The sequence below is a fragment of the Cynara cardunculus genome (genome assembly GCF_001531365.2).
Source record: "Cynara cardunculus var. scolymus isolate 2C chromosome LG 1, CcrdV1, whole genome shotgun sequence".
NCBI classification, from domain to species: Eukaryota; Viridiplantae; Streptophyta; class Magnoliopsida; order Asterales; family Asteraceae; genus Cynara; species Cynara cardunculus.
In genome coordinates this window covers 1,478,345-1,490,754 of record NC_037528.1, presented here as the reverse complement: position 1 = coordinate 1,490,754, position 12,410 = coordinate 1,478,345, and the positions used below count along the sequence as shown (strand labels likewise).

General features: G+C 33.7%; 2 protein-coding genes across 2 annotated transcripts; both read right to left on the bottom strand.

Annotated features, from left to right (window-relative positions):
- Positions 1–2,299: 2,299 nt before the first annotated feature.
- LOC112524868 (NAC domain-containing protein 7-like) lies at positions 2,300–3,876 on the bottom strand. Its single transcript, XM_025134814.1, has 3 exons — positions 3,703–3,876; positions 3,279–3,553; positions 2,300–3,177 (listed from the first exon to the last, which is right to left on the bottom strand). Exons 1-3 carry the CDS (start codon positions 3,860–3,862, stop codon positions 2,581–2,583), a joined length of 1,032 nt encoding a protein of 343 aa, XP_024990582.1. The 5' UTR covers positions 3,863–3,876; the 3' UTR covers positions 2,300–2,580.
- Positions 3,877–9,150: 5,274 nt separating this feature from the next.
- On the bottom strand, positions 9,151–11,473 carry LOC112528085 (probable pectinesterase/pectinesterase inhibitor 33). Its single transcript, XM_025139002.1, has 2 exons — positions 10,576–11,473; positions 9,151–9,890 (listed from the first exon to the last, which is right to left on the bottom strand). The coding sequence occupies exons 1-2, from the start codon at positions 11,471–11,473 to the stop codon at positions 9,196–9,198; spliced, it is 1,593 nt and encodes a 530-aa protein (XP_024994770.1). The 3' UTR covers positions 9,151–9,195.
- Positions 11,474–12,410: the final 937 nt, after the last annotated feature.

Here is a 12,410-nt window from a genome sequence, read left to right as displayed (position 1 = left end):
CAACAGATTATGATCAACACTAAATGTACCACAATGTAGCACAAATTGAGATTACTCTAGGGCTTAAGGCAATCGTCTCCGTCTCAAATACAGGAAAGTATCTTCACTATATTTGGATTCCAATTGAACAAGAATATTAACGTACAAAATGACCATCTTGCCCTTGTTCATATAATGTTATTAAATGACAGTAATTTATTTATAGAAATACATTAATTAAGATTCTTTTTAATCTTACCCATTGATTATTATAACATGTGGTTGAGATTGGTTCTCACAGTTACCACAAACAATTCAGTTCTCATTTGATTAAACCCCTATATATATATATATATATATATATATATATATATATGATCAGGTTTAGTGAAAAGCAATAAAAAAATAAAAAACTAAGAAACACTTATCTGGACAGTATATACATATGCATACAAGTAATTTGTAAGCAACTTATCCGATATGAACAAGTGCATAAAAACCAAGAAACAACTTCAACTATTTATATATACATGTACATATGTGATATTCGTTTTTTCATTATTTATTTTTTGGTTTCCTTTAACACCTCTCTCTCTCTCTCTCTCTCTATATATATATATATATATATATAGAAGTAATTGTTTAGTAATCTTAGTATATATATGACATCAACAATTTAATTAGTTTACAAATATCATAAACCGACAAATTCTAAACTTTTGGATTGCATTCTTTTCTTAAAGTCAATCCAAAGAATTTGAGGGTCCAAGTGTTGAGAAGAGACAAGGTGATCAATGATACATGTTGGGTGTCTGGATTGCTTTACCAAGATTTTGATTTCCCCACCACCCAAACAACACATGTATGTGTCTATATATAGATATATAATATAATATATATATATATATATATATATATATATATATATATCCAATCTTTCATACATTTTCTATCCAAGTTCTGGACCACTTTTCTGCAGGCAACATAAAACAAGCTGGCTAGCAAATAGCAATAGAACTAGCATGCAGTCATTGATCCTTTATGCATATTGATGATCAGGCTGCTGGCTCCATGCATGCATGCTTGTGCTTTTGCTTTCTTTCATGGGTAAGCAATTAACATACAGTTGATCTCTCCATTAGCACCTACTGTTAACTATTCTTGCCTCTTTCTTATCTTTATTCTCACTCTCTTGGTCTCTTGCACTGTATATTTTCTTGAATTTAGAGTATATATGGTTTCACAAATTCTTCAACTTCATGTGCTCAACATATAGGTTCAATTATCAGTAATTTGTTACGATATGCGTAGTGCAATCTCTCGACTTATATCAACCACATTCATTTTGATTGATTGCATGCTGATTAACCATTCTTATGGAAGACTAGGGAAAATTAATTAACCACTTCCGACGGATGAAATCTTTGTCGTGCATATATAGTAATAAACGCATTTGCATCAGTTTTATTCGATAATGTATGATTCGAATTGGCATTTTTACGGCAATTTATTTGACACTTGTCTTCCCTTTTAAGGTTGAAGTAAAAGTATCCACAATATTTTGTGAAGAACTTTTTGTCACAAATCAGAAAAGAGAAAGGATGATTTTCCTCTGCCTTCAAAGGAAAGTTCTGTTGAGTAATTATATGTAACCAGCAAGCATTAATTCTCTCTCTCCCCCACATTCACCCCCTCCCTATCTGCCCATGTGTTGAGGCAAACTTCATTTCTAAGCATACATATTGCAATCTTTTATATATGACCCAAAAGGGCAACATGACATTATCTGAACCAATCCAAATATATATGATGGGTAAAATATTTAAAAAGATTTGGTATTGTAACTATCATATTCGGTTGATATGCACTTTGTTAGTTGAATAACCGATATGATCTGCAGGCCTACACTCTTCTACACATTGAAGGGATATAATTCATCACATATTCAATCAAATATCATACATATCTTCTCATGAAAAGATTTGTCGTTATAAAGATTGAAGTTTTAAATCTTATGGGGTTACGAAATTGATCAAGATTGCCTTCTACATAGAGATTTCTTCTTTTCTGCTGTTCTTCATCAAATTTGACACTGAAACATATATTTTAATGATCTTCAGCCTTCAAGATATTGGAGAATGTTATGTGGATAGTTAAATGGATGATAAAAGTTTATCACTTGACGCATGGTTTCCCTGGGTCATTAAAAAAATTGGAACATGATGTTAACCATAATTACCACTGTTAAAAGTTATGTTTATCATATAGAAAACAGTTTTATAGAAAAATAACAGCGCATGCAGCTGCAAATTATGAGCAACATAATGAAGCCCATTACAAATAACAGACAATGCTGTGATCCCAAGTAATCAGCAGCACCTTCAATACCTATCTTGATGGTTTTAGTTACAATAATGCCCATCAAATAAATAAATGAGAGTGCTAATCAAGGGGCATAATACTCTATATAAGCTAGGTACAAAGTTAATTAGGTTACACATGGAGTACTTTAGGTCTTTTATTATGTACAAAGAAATAACAAGACTTTGCTTCTCCTATATTTTGTGATTAATAATTTCAAGGAAAAAAGGAGTTTTCCCATTATTTCCACAGATCTATTTGGCAACTGGAGATGGAATTTGATGCTCCTTCTGGCACTGCTATTTGTTCTTCTGCATTTGGGTAGGATTCCTCATGATTTCCCTTGATTGAAACATCACCGTGTTGATTAAGTAATTGTGATGCAACAAACTTGTCAAGAACCCGCCAATCCGTCATTTGATCATTGAAGTTTTGGCCTTGATGTTGTTGGATATTGTTGTTATGGTCTTGTGTGAGCAAGGAAGGCTGCAAATTAATGATTCCTTGGTTTATGTCGATACCGTAAATGGGCATTGAAGAATTGCAGCTTGGGAGCAGTTTTGGACCCTCTAGAAGAGGGAGTTGGATGCAGTGACCTGGGGTAACTTGGTAATTTTGCATCTGATCTAGTTCTTTCTTGCAAGAACCATAAGGGTATTGGTAATTAATACTGTTATCCAAGTTGGGTCGAATGTTATTCTGTGTAGGCGAGTCGATTTCTGGCATGAATGAGACTCGATGATCATCGTACCACATAGGTTCATGCTCACTTGCTGATCTCCTCATTAATGTGGGTAGTCTTTTCTTGAACACCCTACATACCACCCACCCTTCTTCCTGTTTTCAAATATAAAAGAATATTGCATTATGCTGAATTGTGAAGATTGATTTTCTCCAAGAGAAGCAAAATCTAACAATTTTGATCTTAGAATACTTGCCTGTGTTGTGGTTGCATTTTCATCGGTTTCAAGGCGATACTCATGCATGATCCAATCCGATTTTAGTCCATTAGGTGCACGACCTTTATAAAAGACCAATGTCTTTCTCATTCCAACCAAATCTTGCTTAGAGTAAATAGCCTTATCCCTTCCGGTTGCCTTCCAAAATCCAGCTGCGGTAGCTCTGTTGGTGCGAGAACCCGTTGGATACTTCTTATCTTTATGACTAAAGAAATACCAATCATTTTGCTCTTCTGTACCTAGTCTGCATAACTCTATTTAAGTTTACAAATTAGCATCTCTCAAGCAAGAAAACATCATGGTATATGTTGAAATATTAAGTAATTAATTGTGAATAAGTTGTTAAGAAATTCTGAATAGTTGACAATGTTTTCCACATTACTAGCTTAGTATATATGTATACCTTGAAGATCCCATGGCTCAATTTTGTAAAGATCGACATCTCTGATGACGTCCAATTCAATTGCTCTCGAGTTAATCTTTTTCCTAAGGTAGTAATCCACGAGTTCTTCATCAGTTGGATGGAACCGAAAGCCTGGGGGAACATGTGAAAAAGTGTTCATGTTTTCCCTTTCTATTTAGAACCTGAGACCTGCAATTCGTTCGTCATCTTGAATCTTGATCAGTTTACAGTTAAGTTTCACCATTGATACACAAAGAGACATAAAATTGCAAAGAAAAATGCAACCGCCATGTAATTAAACCGAGATTTTTGCATCTAATGTTCTTATTCATCCAACTTGATCCTCTCAGTGTCCATTAATCATGAATCTTAGTTCCAAATTTCCCATTCAATAAACATGAAAGATATTAGTGACTAATTAATGCCATTCAGTATATGTTAATCAACTCTAGCAAGTGGAGTAAAACTGAGGATAAAATTAATGCCACTTGAAACCACTGTGCTCTAAGCTGAATTAATGCTTCTACTCAAAGCAATGGAAGATTCAAAATGAAGATTCATATAATTATGAACAAATCAAGGCTATATGAAAATTGAAATATTTTGATCTTATCAAAGAAGTGCAGGTGAACATCGATCATTAACTGAAGAACAATATCTAACCCTTCAATTTGTAGCTAAATTTGTCGATGATCCCTACTACAATCGAAGCATCTGTATTTGGCATAGTAGGCAATGTTCAAAAGACCAACAATGAGCAAGAACCACAGATGTTTTTGGCATAAACTCTTCTAACCACCAACAAAACTTTATAGATCAGAAGTAACATTTATGCCCACGATACGGTAATTCAACGAGCACTTAATCCAAATGGTGGGATTTGGAATCGGTAACTCTAAATTGACCTAGCTAGAAAGCTTCAACCACTTGAAAAAATGAACGAAATGGCAACTTTTTCTTAACTTTATCGGCCAATTTGATCAGATCGAACAGAAAACTTATTGTTTTGCGATGCAGCCTAGTTTATGTCCTTAAAGTTCACTTACATGAAATATGAATCAAAATCAAAGATCAAGCTTCTAATGATCATAAACTTTCTCAATACACACACACACACACACACACACATATATATATATATAAAGAAATTATGTTCGATCAGCACAGTGCATAGAGCAAGCTCTTCATGGTCGATGATAGCTTTCGGCTAAATGAACAAATCTAAAAGAAGACAAAAAGCTTATAAAACAAAAGTAAAAGCTAGAGCTCCATGTGATAATTAGGTTGCATGCGATAATGAAAAACTTCAATATACTTCAACCACCATTGCTATCTTATACAGACACACAGATGTATGATCGATCAATCTACTAAAAGACCCTTGATGAAGTATGATCGGATATTAAATACTTAAATTTCAATCGAGAATTGAAGGATGGGGAGACTTACAAACAAGACCGAAATCGATGTGGGCAACTTAAGAAAAATCTGATCTTTTTGGACGTGATGAGTACTGCAGTTCCTCCAAGCATATAGCAACTCAAAATTACAGACTTCAGAATTTATTAGGGTTTCAAGAAAATCACAAGAAAGATATCGTCTTGTCCTTGGGATTTGAACCTATTCTTGTACCATTCATACCCCAAGGCAAAAGAATCTGATTGGATGGGAATTGAAGGTGCTAAAAATGGAAAGCTCAAGAGGATGGATAATGGATTAGGGTTATATAAGGTGAGAAGGTTGAAGAAGAAGAGTTATGAGGGTATGTGTAGAGAGAGAAAGTGAGACAAGAAACCCTCATGATGAGAGATGATGACATATGGGTAAGTAAAGGCTAGAGAGAGAGAGAGAGAGAGAGAGAGAGAGAGAGAGAGAGAGAGATGTTTGTTGTATGATGATCATGTGTATCAGCTATCTTTGTCTTTCACTATCGGATGGGGGCTGAATTGGTGGGCAAGAGTTTTTTGCCCTAAATATATGTGGTGACTAACACCAACCCACCAGCAACTGATCAAGACCTTCCCACACATAGATTACACGTATCGAATGTGTAACTATCGACCTAAAATTCTCGGTTAACTAACGTTTCTTGATTCAAAACCGTATGATCATCGACACAGTTATCTTTGTCTTGTGTATAGAAATGTTGCTAATTAAACCAATTGTCTTTTTAAACGTTATAAATAACAAAAAATGACCTTAATCCACTTTATATTTAGAGTAAATCATTTGCATTTCCTGTTTTATTCATTTAGACAACAAGAGATCATAATTAAGTATTTAAAGCATCTAATTCTTTTGATCCTCGTATTTTTTTTTTCAAATAAAAGTTAGTTGGTCGTTAAAATTTGGAACATTTGTTCAAATTTTAAATCTTACTTACTAGTTCTAAAGATATTTATTTTTTTAATATCGTAAATTAATTAATATGTTATATTTATATATAGGATTTGGTTTAAGGTAAAACCGTAAAAAAATGAAAAACTAAGAAATATCCTAGTATTGTTCATTTGTACAGTGTTTACATATGCATACAAATAATTTATAAGCAATTTGTCTGGTATATATATATATATATATATATATATATATACAGTACAGATGAATGGTTACCAAAGTATTACTCAGTTTTTGTTTCTTTAGCCTTTAGGGCTTTCCATTGAACCCACATATATATATATATATATATATGATATATTTCAAATGCAATCATATATATTTGTACAACCAATGCAACCCAATCAATTAAGATATTAATGAAAATGATGAAAGTTCATTTGTTATGATTTAAATATTTATGAAAGATGACTATAGTTTATTAATTATGATCAATACTTTATATTATGAAACAATCAAAACTTTTATGAAATTACATATTCATCAAATAAAATGGACGGTTGAGATTGAGTTGTATTGGTTGTACAAATGTAAAGGGTTGTATAATAACACATCTCTCTCTCTCTCTATATATATATATATGTATGTATATATATATATATATATATATATATATATGGGTTATTATGCAAGCTTTTACATTTGTATAATTAATACAACTCAATCTCAACCGTCCATTTTATTTGATGAATATGTGATTTTATAAAAGTTTAGGTTGTTTCCTAATTTAAAGTATTAATCATAATAAATGAACTCTCATTATTTCCATAAGTATCTCAATTGATTGAGTTGTATTGGTTGTACAAATGTGATTGGTTGCATTTGAAACGTCTTCCATATATATGTATATACATATACATAGATATATATATATATATATATATATATACATGCGAATGATTGCATGAGAAATGAAATTATTGTGGGAAATGTAAAAAAATATCTTTAACTCTTGGTTACTTTTAATTACATGTTCACCTACGAATTGGGCTTTAGAAAATAATTGATCCGGTGTATTTCAGTGCACTTTATTAATGTCGATATTCAATTAAGATTGATCCAAAAATGTAAATCTTTTCTTATGCTTCAAACCATAACTTTTATTATCATTCGAACTCTCTGTCTTTCTCTCTCTCTCTCTCTCTCTCTCTCTCTATATATATATATATTATAGAAAGAAAAAGAGGATAAAGAAGGATGTATGGAGCCAGCAATGGCATGATGGGGTTGAACTGGTCGTCACATATACGCCTTGCCTCCACCACCGACGCTAATCATGCCACCACCTTCCTTCTCTCCCCCGTGCGCCTATTTTAACACTCATTTCCTCCTTTTTTTTCATTTAATATTTTTTACACATTATATATATATATATATATATATATATATAATTTAAATATATACATTTTTATAAAAGTTAACATTTTAATAGATTTAATTAATTATTATCACTTTTATTTTAGCACTTGAAAATTGGCTATTGTAATGTCAGTTAGTAATACTAATTTGTTTAAACGCATATCACAAGACTTGTTAATGTAATTGTATCTTAGATGAATCGTACCGGACATTATCTCTTTGTGCACATATCTACACTTACTGTGGAATGTCACAGCAGTTAATGTGTTTAACATATTTTATATATATATATATATATATATATATATATATATATATATAACTTAACATTTTTAGTAGGATTTCTTTTACTAAACCTAGTGTGAAAGTAGCTTTTATTTCTATGTTGGATCGATCTGCTCTATTGAAAATTTGTTATCTACTCGATTAGTGGTAAATAACCAATAGAATGAATTAAAATCCACCCTCACTTAAGCTAATTAGTTGCCCATCAAAGTATACTGAAAGTCCAAAAGGCATAAATCTAAAAACCTCACAATAAACAACGATACACGCAGCTTAGCAACAGCCCGATGCCAAATCTCATAGTTAAGGTCAAATATGAACAATTCACCCAATCGACACTAAGAGTTCATTGTCAAGTATGATTATTAATAAGTAAATTGTAATTTAAGATTAAAAACCTTAATTACAACTTAATTGCTATCTTTAAGGTGAACATAATCAAATTTAAAGGATTAATTAAACAAGGGTTTATCGTAAGAAAAATGATCGTTAAATTAATTAATAAAAAATTTAATTACGGGTCTCACAAAAAACCTTGTTCTCATATCTAGTTAATTATGTGGATTAAGTTAATATGATCATGATAAATTACTGCTTTTGTCCTTTTTGTAGCCAGATGGAAAGAAAGGTGGGCCCGCAAACCCGTATGATTAACGTGGCCGTCTGTGGGTGGCTGAATCGTAACTCAACCAATAATATTGCGGCATTTTCAATATTTGTTGGGCCCACATTTCATTTGTAACCAGCCCCGTTCCCCCTCGTCACCTTCTCCCCCACCCTTGATTTTCTTTAAATATTTATATGAAATGTTTTTATAAGTAAATTACAAATTTGGTCCCTATAATTCGTCAAAATTAACACTGTTTGTTTATGCAGTTTCAAAATTATAAGGTCGTTATCATGGTTTGCAAAAACATTCAAATTTGGTCCAGTCTTCTGACGATAGTTAAATGGTTCTGTCAAGTTAGATGTATTTTCGTCTTTTTATCAATTTTTTGTTTTTTATCCAATCAAAACCAATTATGTGATTTTAGTTCGTGTGATTTTTAATTGCGTAAAAGACAAAAAGACCGATAAAATGACGAAAATGTCTATGGTTTAATGGAACTTTTTAACGATAGTTAGAAAGAGTGATCAAACTCGGACGTTTTTTCAAATGATAATGGACATCTTGTAATTTTAAAACTGCAAGAACAGAAAAATGTTATGAGTAAATTACAATTTTCATCCCTATGATTTGTTAAAAATTTCGGATTTCTTCCTTGTGGGTTAATGATCGGCCCAACATCTTTAAGGCCCATTTATAAGGCCCAACTTTTAAATTCGTTCATTAAAACGAGAACAATTAGCAAATTTATTGAATAAATACGAGTTGTATTGATTCCAATATCAAATCAAAAAATGTACACAAATAATTAATAAATAAATAACACATATGACTTAAAATTCATCTCACAATCCTGGACTAAACGGAATCCCGGTGGCCGGCAGCCATGACCTGCCGGCGATCAGCCTCTCCACCGTGTACTGAGATGCCACACTCTTGCTTGTTATAACTTTATATCCCGGCCATTTCACACGTCTTCTTGTCGAAGAACCGGGACCAAAACACGCATATTCCCCGTAAACCAGCGTTTTAAACGCGAAATCGGTATTATCCCACGATGACCATCCTTGTGGATTAATATGACTGTCAAGGAAAGTTTTCATATAAACTGTCCTCGAATATTCTTGCCATGGGCGGCCCAAATACGTTTTGACCGAACCCATCACCGGCCTCAAGTCCGGTGCTGGTATCACACGGCAATTATGGATTGAAATTCCCGTGTTCTGGAACGGATCGCCACGGCCTTGAGCCGTTATAATGTTTGCTTGTCCTTTCAACGGTCTTCGTGCTAAGATCATGCAATTTTGGAAAACCACGGCTGCGTTCCCGAATATGAAATCGATGGTGCCATAAATGTAGCAAAATTTGTAGAATTGTCGTTGAGCTAGAACAAAGAGAGTGTCTTGATAACCTTCGAAACTACAAGCGTAAAATACCGAAAGATCGGATGATGATCGGAGAGCTACGGCTTGGCTTTTTGCCGGTCCGGCGGTGTTCCGGAATGTTATGCCACGGGCAATGAATCCAATGCCATCAACTCCTGAATTTCGTCGGATTTAATTAGAATAATTAATTGAATTATTAAAATTCATTACAATAAAATCGGATTTACAAGATAACAAAAATATCTAAATGCCCTAATAAACCGCTTTATAGGATAAATTTATACGACACCAAATACTTGTGGTTCATATGTAAAAGTGTTACAATATGTTTATCGGGTTGGAGACTTAGGATCACGTAAGACCAGCCTGTTTTCGTGAGACCAGCTTTTTACACTTGAAACTTCACAACAAAATGCTGTGAAGGTAACCTTCACAGTGTTTTTGCTGTGAAAGTTCGACCTTTTTTAAACCTTCACAATGTTTTTGCTGTAAAGTTTCGACTTTTTTAAACCTTCACAATGTTTTTGCTGTGAAGTTTCAAGTGTAAAAATGCGATCTCACGAAAACAGTCTGGTCTCACGTGAACCCAACCCTCGGGTTGGATTAGTCGGTTCGCATGGTGAAGAAATGGCATGCAACGTACTTAATTAGTTAAGACCATGCATATATATCTTCTTACACACATTAATCATCTACTTTACTTCACTTTGATCATAGCATTACGTATAAACTTAAACCATTACTTATTATAATTCATTGACTATTTTCTTAAATAATTACGATTAACAAGAAAGATTTGGGATTAAGTAATCGGACGGAGTAAGGAAGAATTGATCTTACCGACGGTTGCCGAGCTATAAGTTGTGAAACCACCGCCGACGCTCCGGGAACCGGTAATAATGGTGTATTTTGCTCCATCACCAAGAAACATGATGTTGTTCAGATTGTTTCCAACTTCAATGTTTTCCCTATAAACTCCTCTTCTTATGTATATGATATATCTCTTGTTTCTACGGTTAATGCCTGCTGCATATTTTAGAGCCGATTGAATCGTTCGAAACTTACTCCCCCGTGCTTGATTCACGACCAAATTAGCCTTCGTGCGAAGCGAAGGTGTTTGCAACAGTTTTCGGTCGTGGGATGTTACCCAACTTGGAAAATCTTCATTCTGATCGTTACTTTCCAACTTTTGCTTCACGAAAAACTGGTTTATCGCCAAACCGTTGCTTATCATCTCCGTGAGGTTATGGGATTTAATCGGAGACACGAAGTTTGTCAAGTTAAAGTCTCGAGAACCCGAAAAACAGGTTTCAAGATTGGTGAGGGAGGCACTGAGCCAAGTTTGAGCATCAAAGTCTGAGCTCTGGTTGTGTTTCAGGCCAATTAGGGTTTGGTTGAGTTGGAGAATAGTGTCGTTAACGAGCTTGTCACAGTCAAGCCACACGGCCTTCTTTCGTTTGCTCCTGCACTTTTCCTTAAGGCCGTTAGTGCAAGCCTGAGCCTCTTGGGCTTTCTCCAAAGCAACCTGCAAAATCAGCATCCGAAAGTCTTTCCTGTGACATGGGACTCGATGGGTCCCACGGCTCAGAAAGTATTTACACTGTTGTGGATGAGGAGTCGTCTCGCACCACCAATTGATGTCACCGCCCGAATCTTCTTCTACTTCTTGTAAAGACAAAGAAACGGAAGAAAAGAGAACAAATACGTACAACAAAAATGACAAAGATAGCTTAGCCATTTGATGACTACTAGGGTTTTGTGTGTCTTGATCTTGTTTAAAAGTGGATATTGAGGAGGGATCCCAAAAAATATGTGATGGGGTTTGAATTTATAGTATGTATGACGATGATGATGGTTATATTATATAACGAAAAGTATGATGGAAGTATAGTGAAAGTTGACATTGGAAAACCCTAGAAACGTGTTAAGTTATTAATGGTGAGATCCTTGTTATACGGATCGAGCTGCCATTTTTTTCATTGAGAGAGAATCGTGCAGTGGGTTTGGATTAATATTAATTAACGAAGGTGTTAATTAATATGTCATTAATTAAGCCATCATTGCAACATGTAAATTTGGATGCACCATGGTCGTCCTCCTCTTCGTTCCCTCCAAAACTAATATGTTAATTATGAATAACTAATGCGATGGGAGCCGTAAATTTTAACGATTTTGAAGTTTTATTGGTTTTATTAGATAAAATTTAACGATGATATAAGTTACATTTGGTCTTTACATATTAATACAATTTGAGTAAATAAGAGTTATGGTTCCAATTACAGTCTATCGATGAAAAAAATATATGACAATTTAAAATCCAACATGTTTAAAGAACTCAACAAATGTGTTCGATTTACACCATGAGCAAAGAATCAAGAGATCGAGAGCGAGACCGAGAGTTCTAGAGCACTTGAATGAGAGAACTTTTAATAACTCATGGTGAATATCAGTTTGAATATCACATTGGGGGATGGGGAGAAAACATAGAGGTATGAGAAGGTGAAAGCATGAGTGAAATGTGTTAAAAATATCTTGTGAACATGAAAAGAAAAGATAATAATGTGCATCGGTAACTTGTACTATATGTTATTTTAATTGTAGATTAAAAGATTTTAAGACTGAATGTATAAAATAGTAGTACTTAATGCATAATGAGCTGTTTTTAAGACTTTGTG

Bases quoted from the DNA above. Each gene is read 5' to 3' on its own strand.
- LOC112524868 (XM_025134814.1), bottom strand. From the start codon at position 3,862: ATGAACACTTTTTCACATGTTCCCCCAGGCTTTCGGTTCCATCCAACT. The intron at 3,554-3,702 runs GTATACATATAT...AAACTTAAATAG, and splicing joins TGAGCCATGGGATCTTCAAG to AGTTATGCAGACTAGGTACA. The intron at 3,178-3,278 runs GCAAGTATTCTA...ATTTGAAAACAG, and splicing joins AAAATGCAACCACAACACAG to GAAGAAGGGTGGGTGGTATG.
- LOC112528085 (XM_025139002.1), bottom strand. From the start codon at position 11,473: ATGGCTAAGCTATCTTTGTCATTTTTGTTGTACGTATTTGTTCTCTTT. The intron at 9,891-10,575 runs GTAAGATCAATT...GACGAAATTCAG, and splicing joins TTATAGCTCGGCAACCGTCG to GAGTTGATGGCATTGGATTC.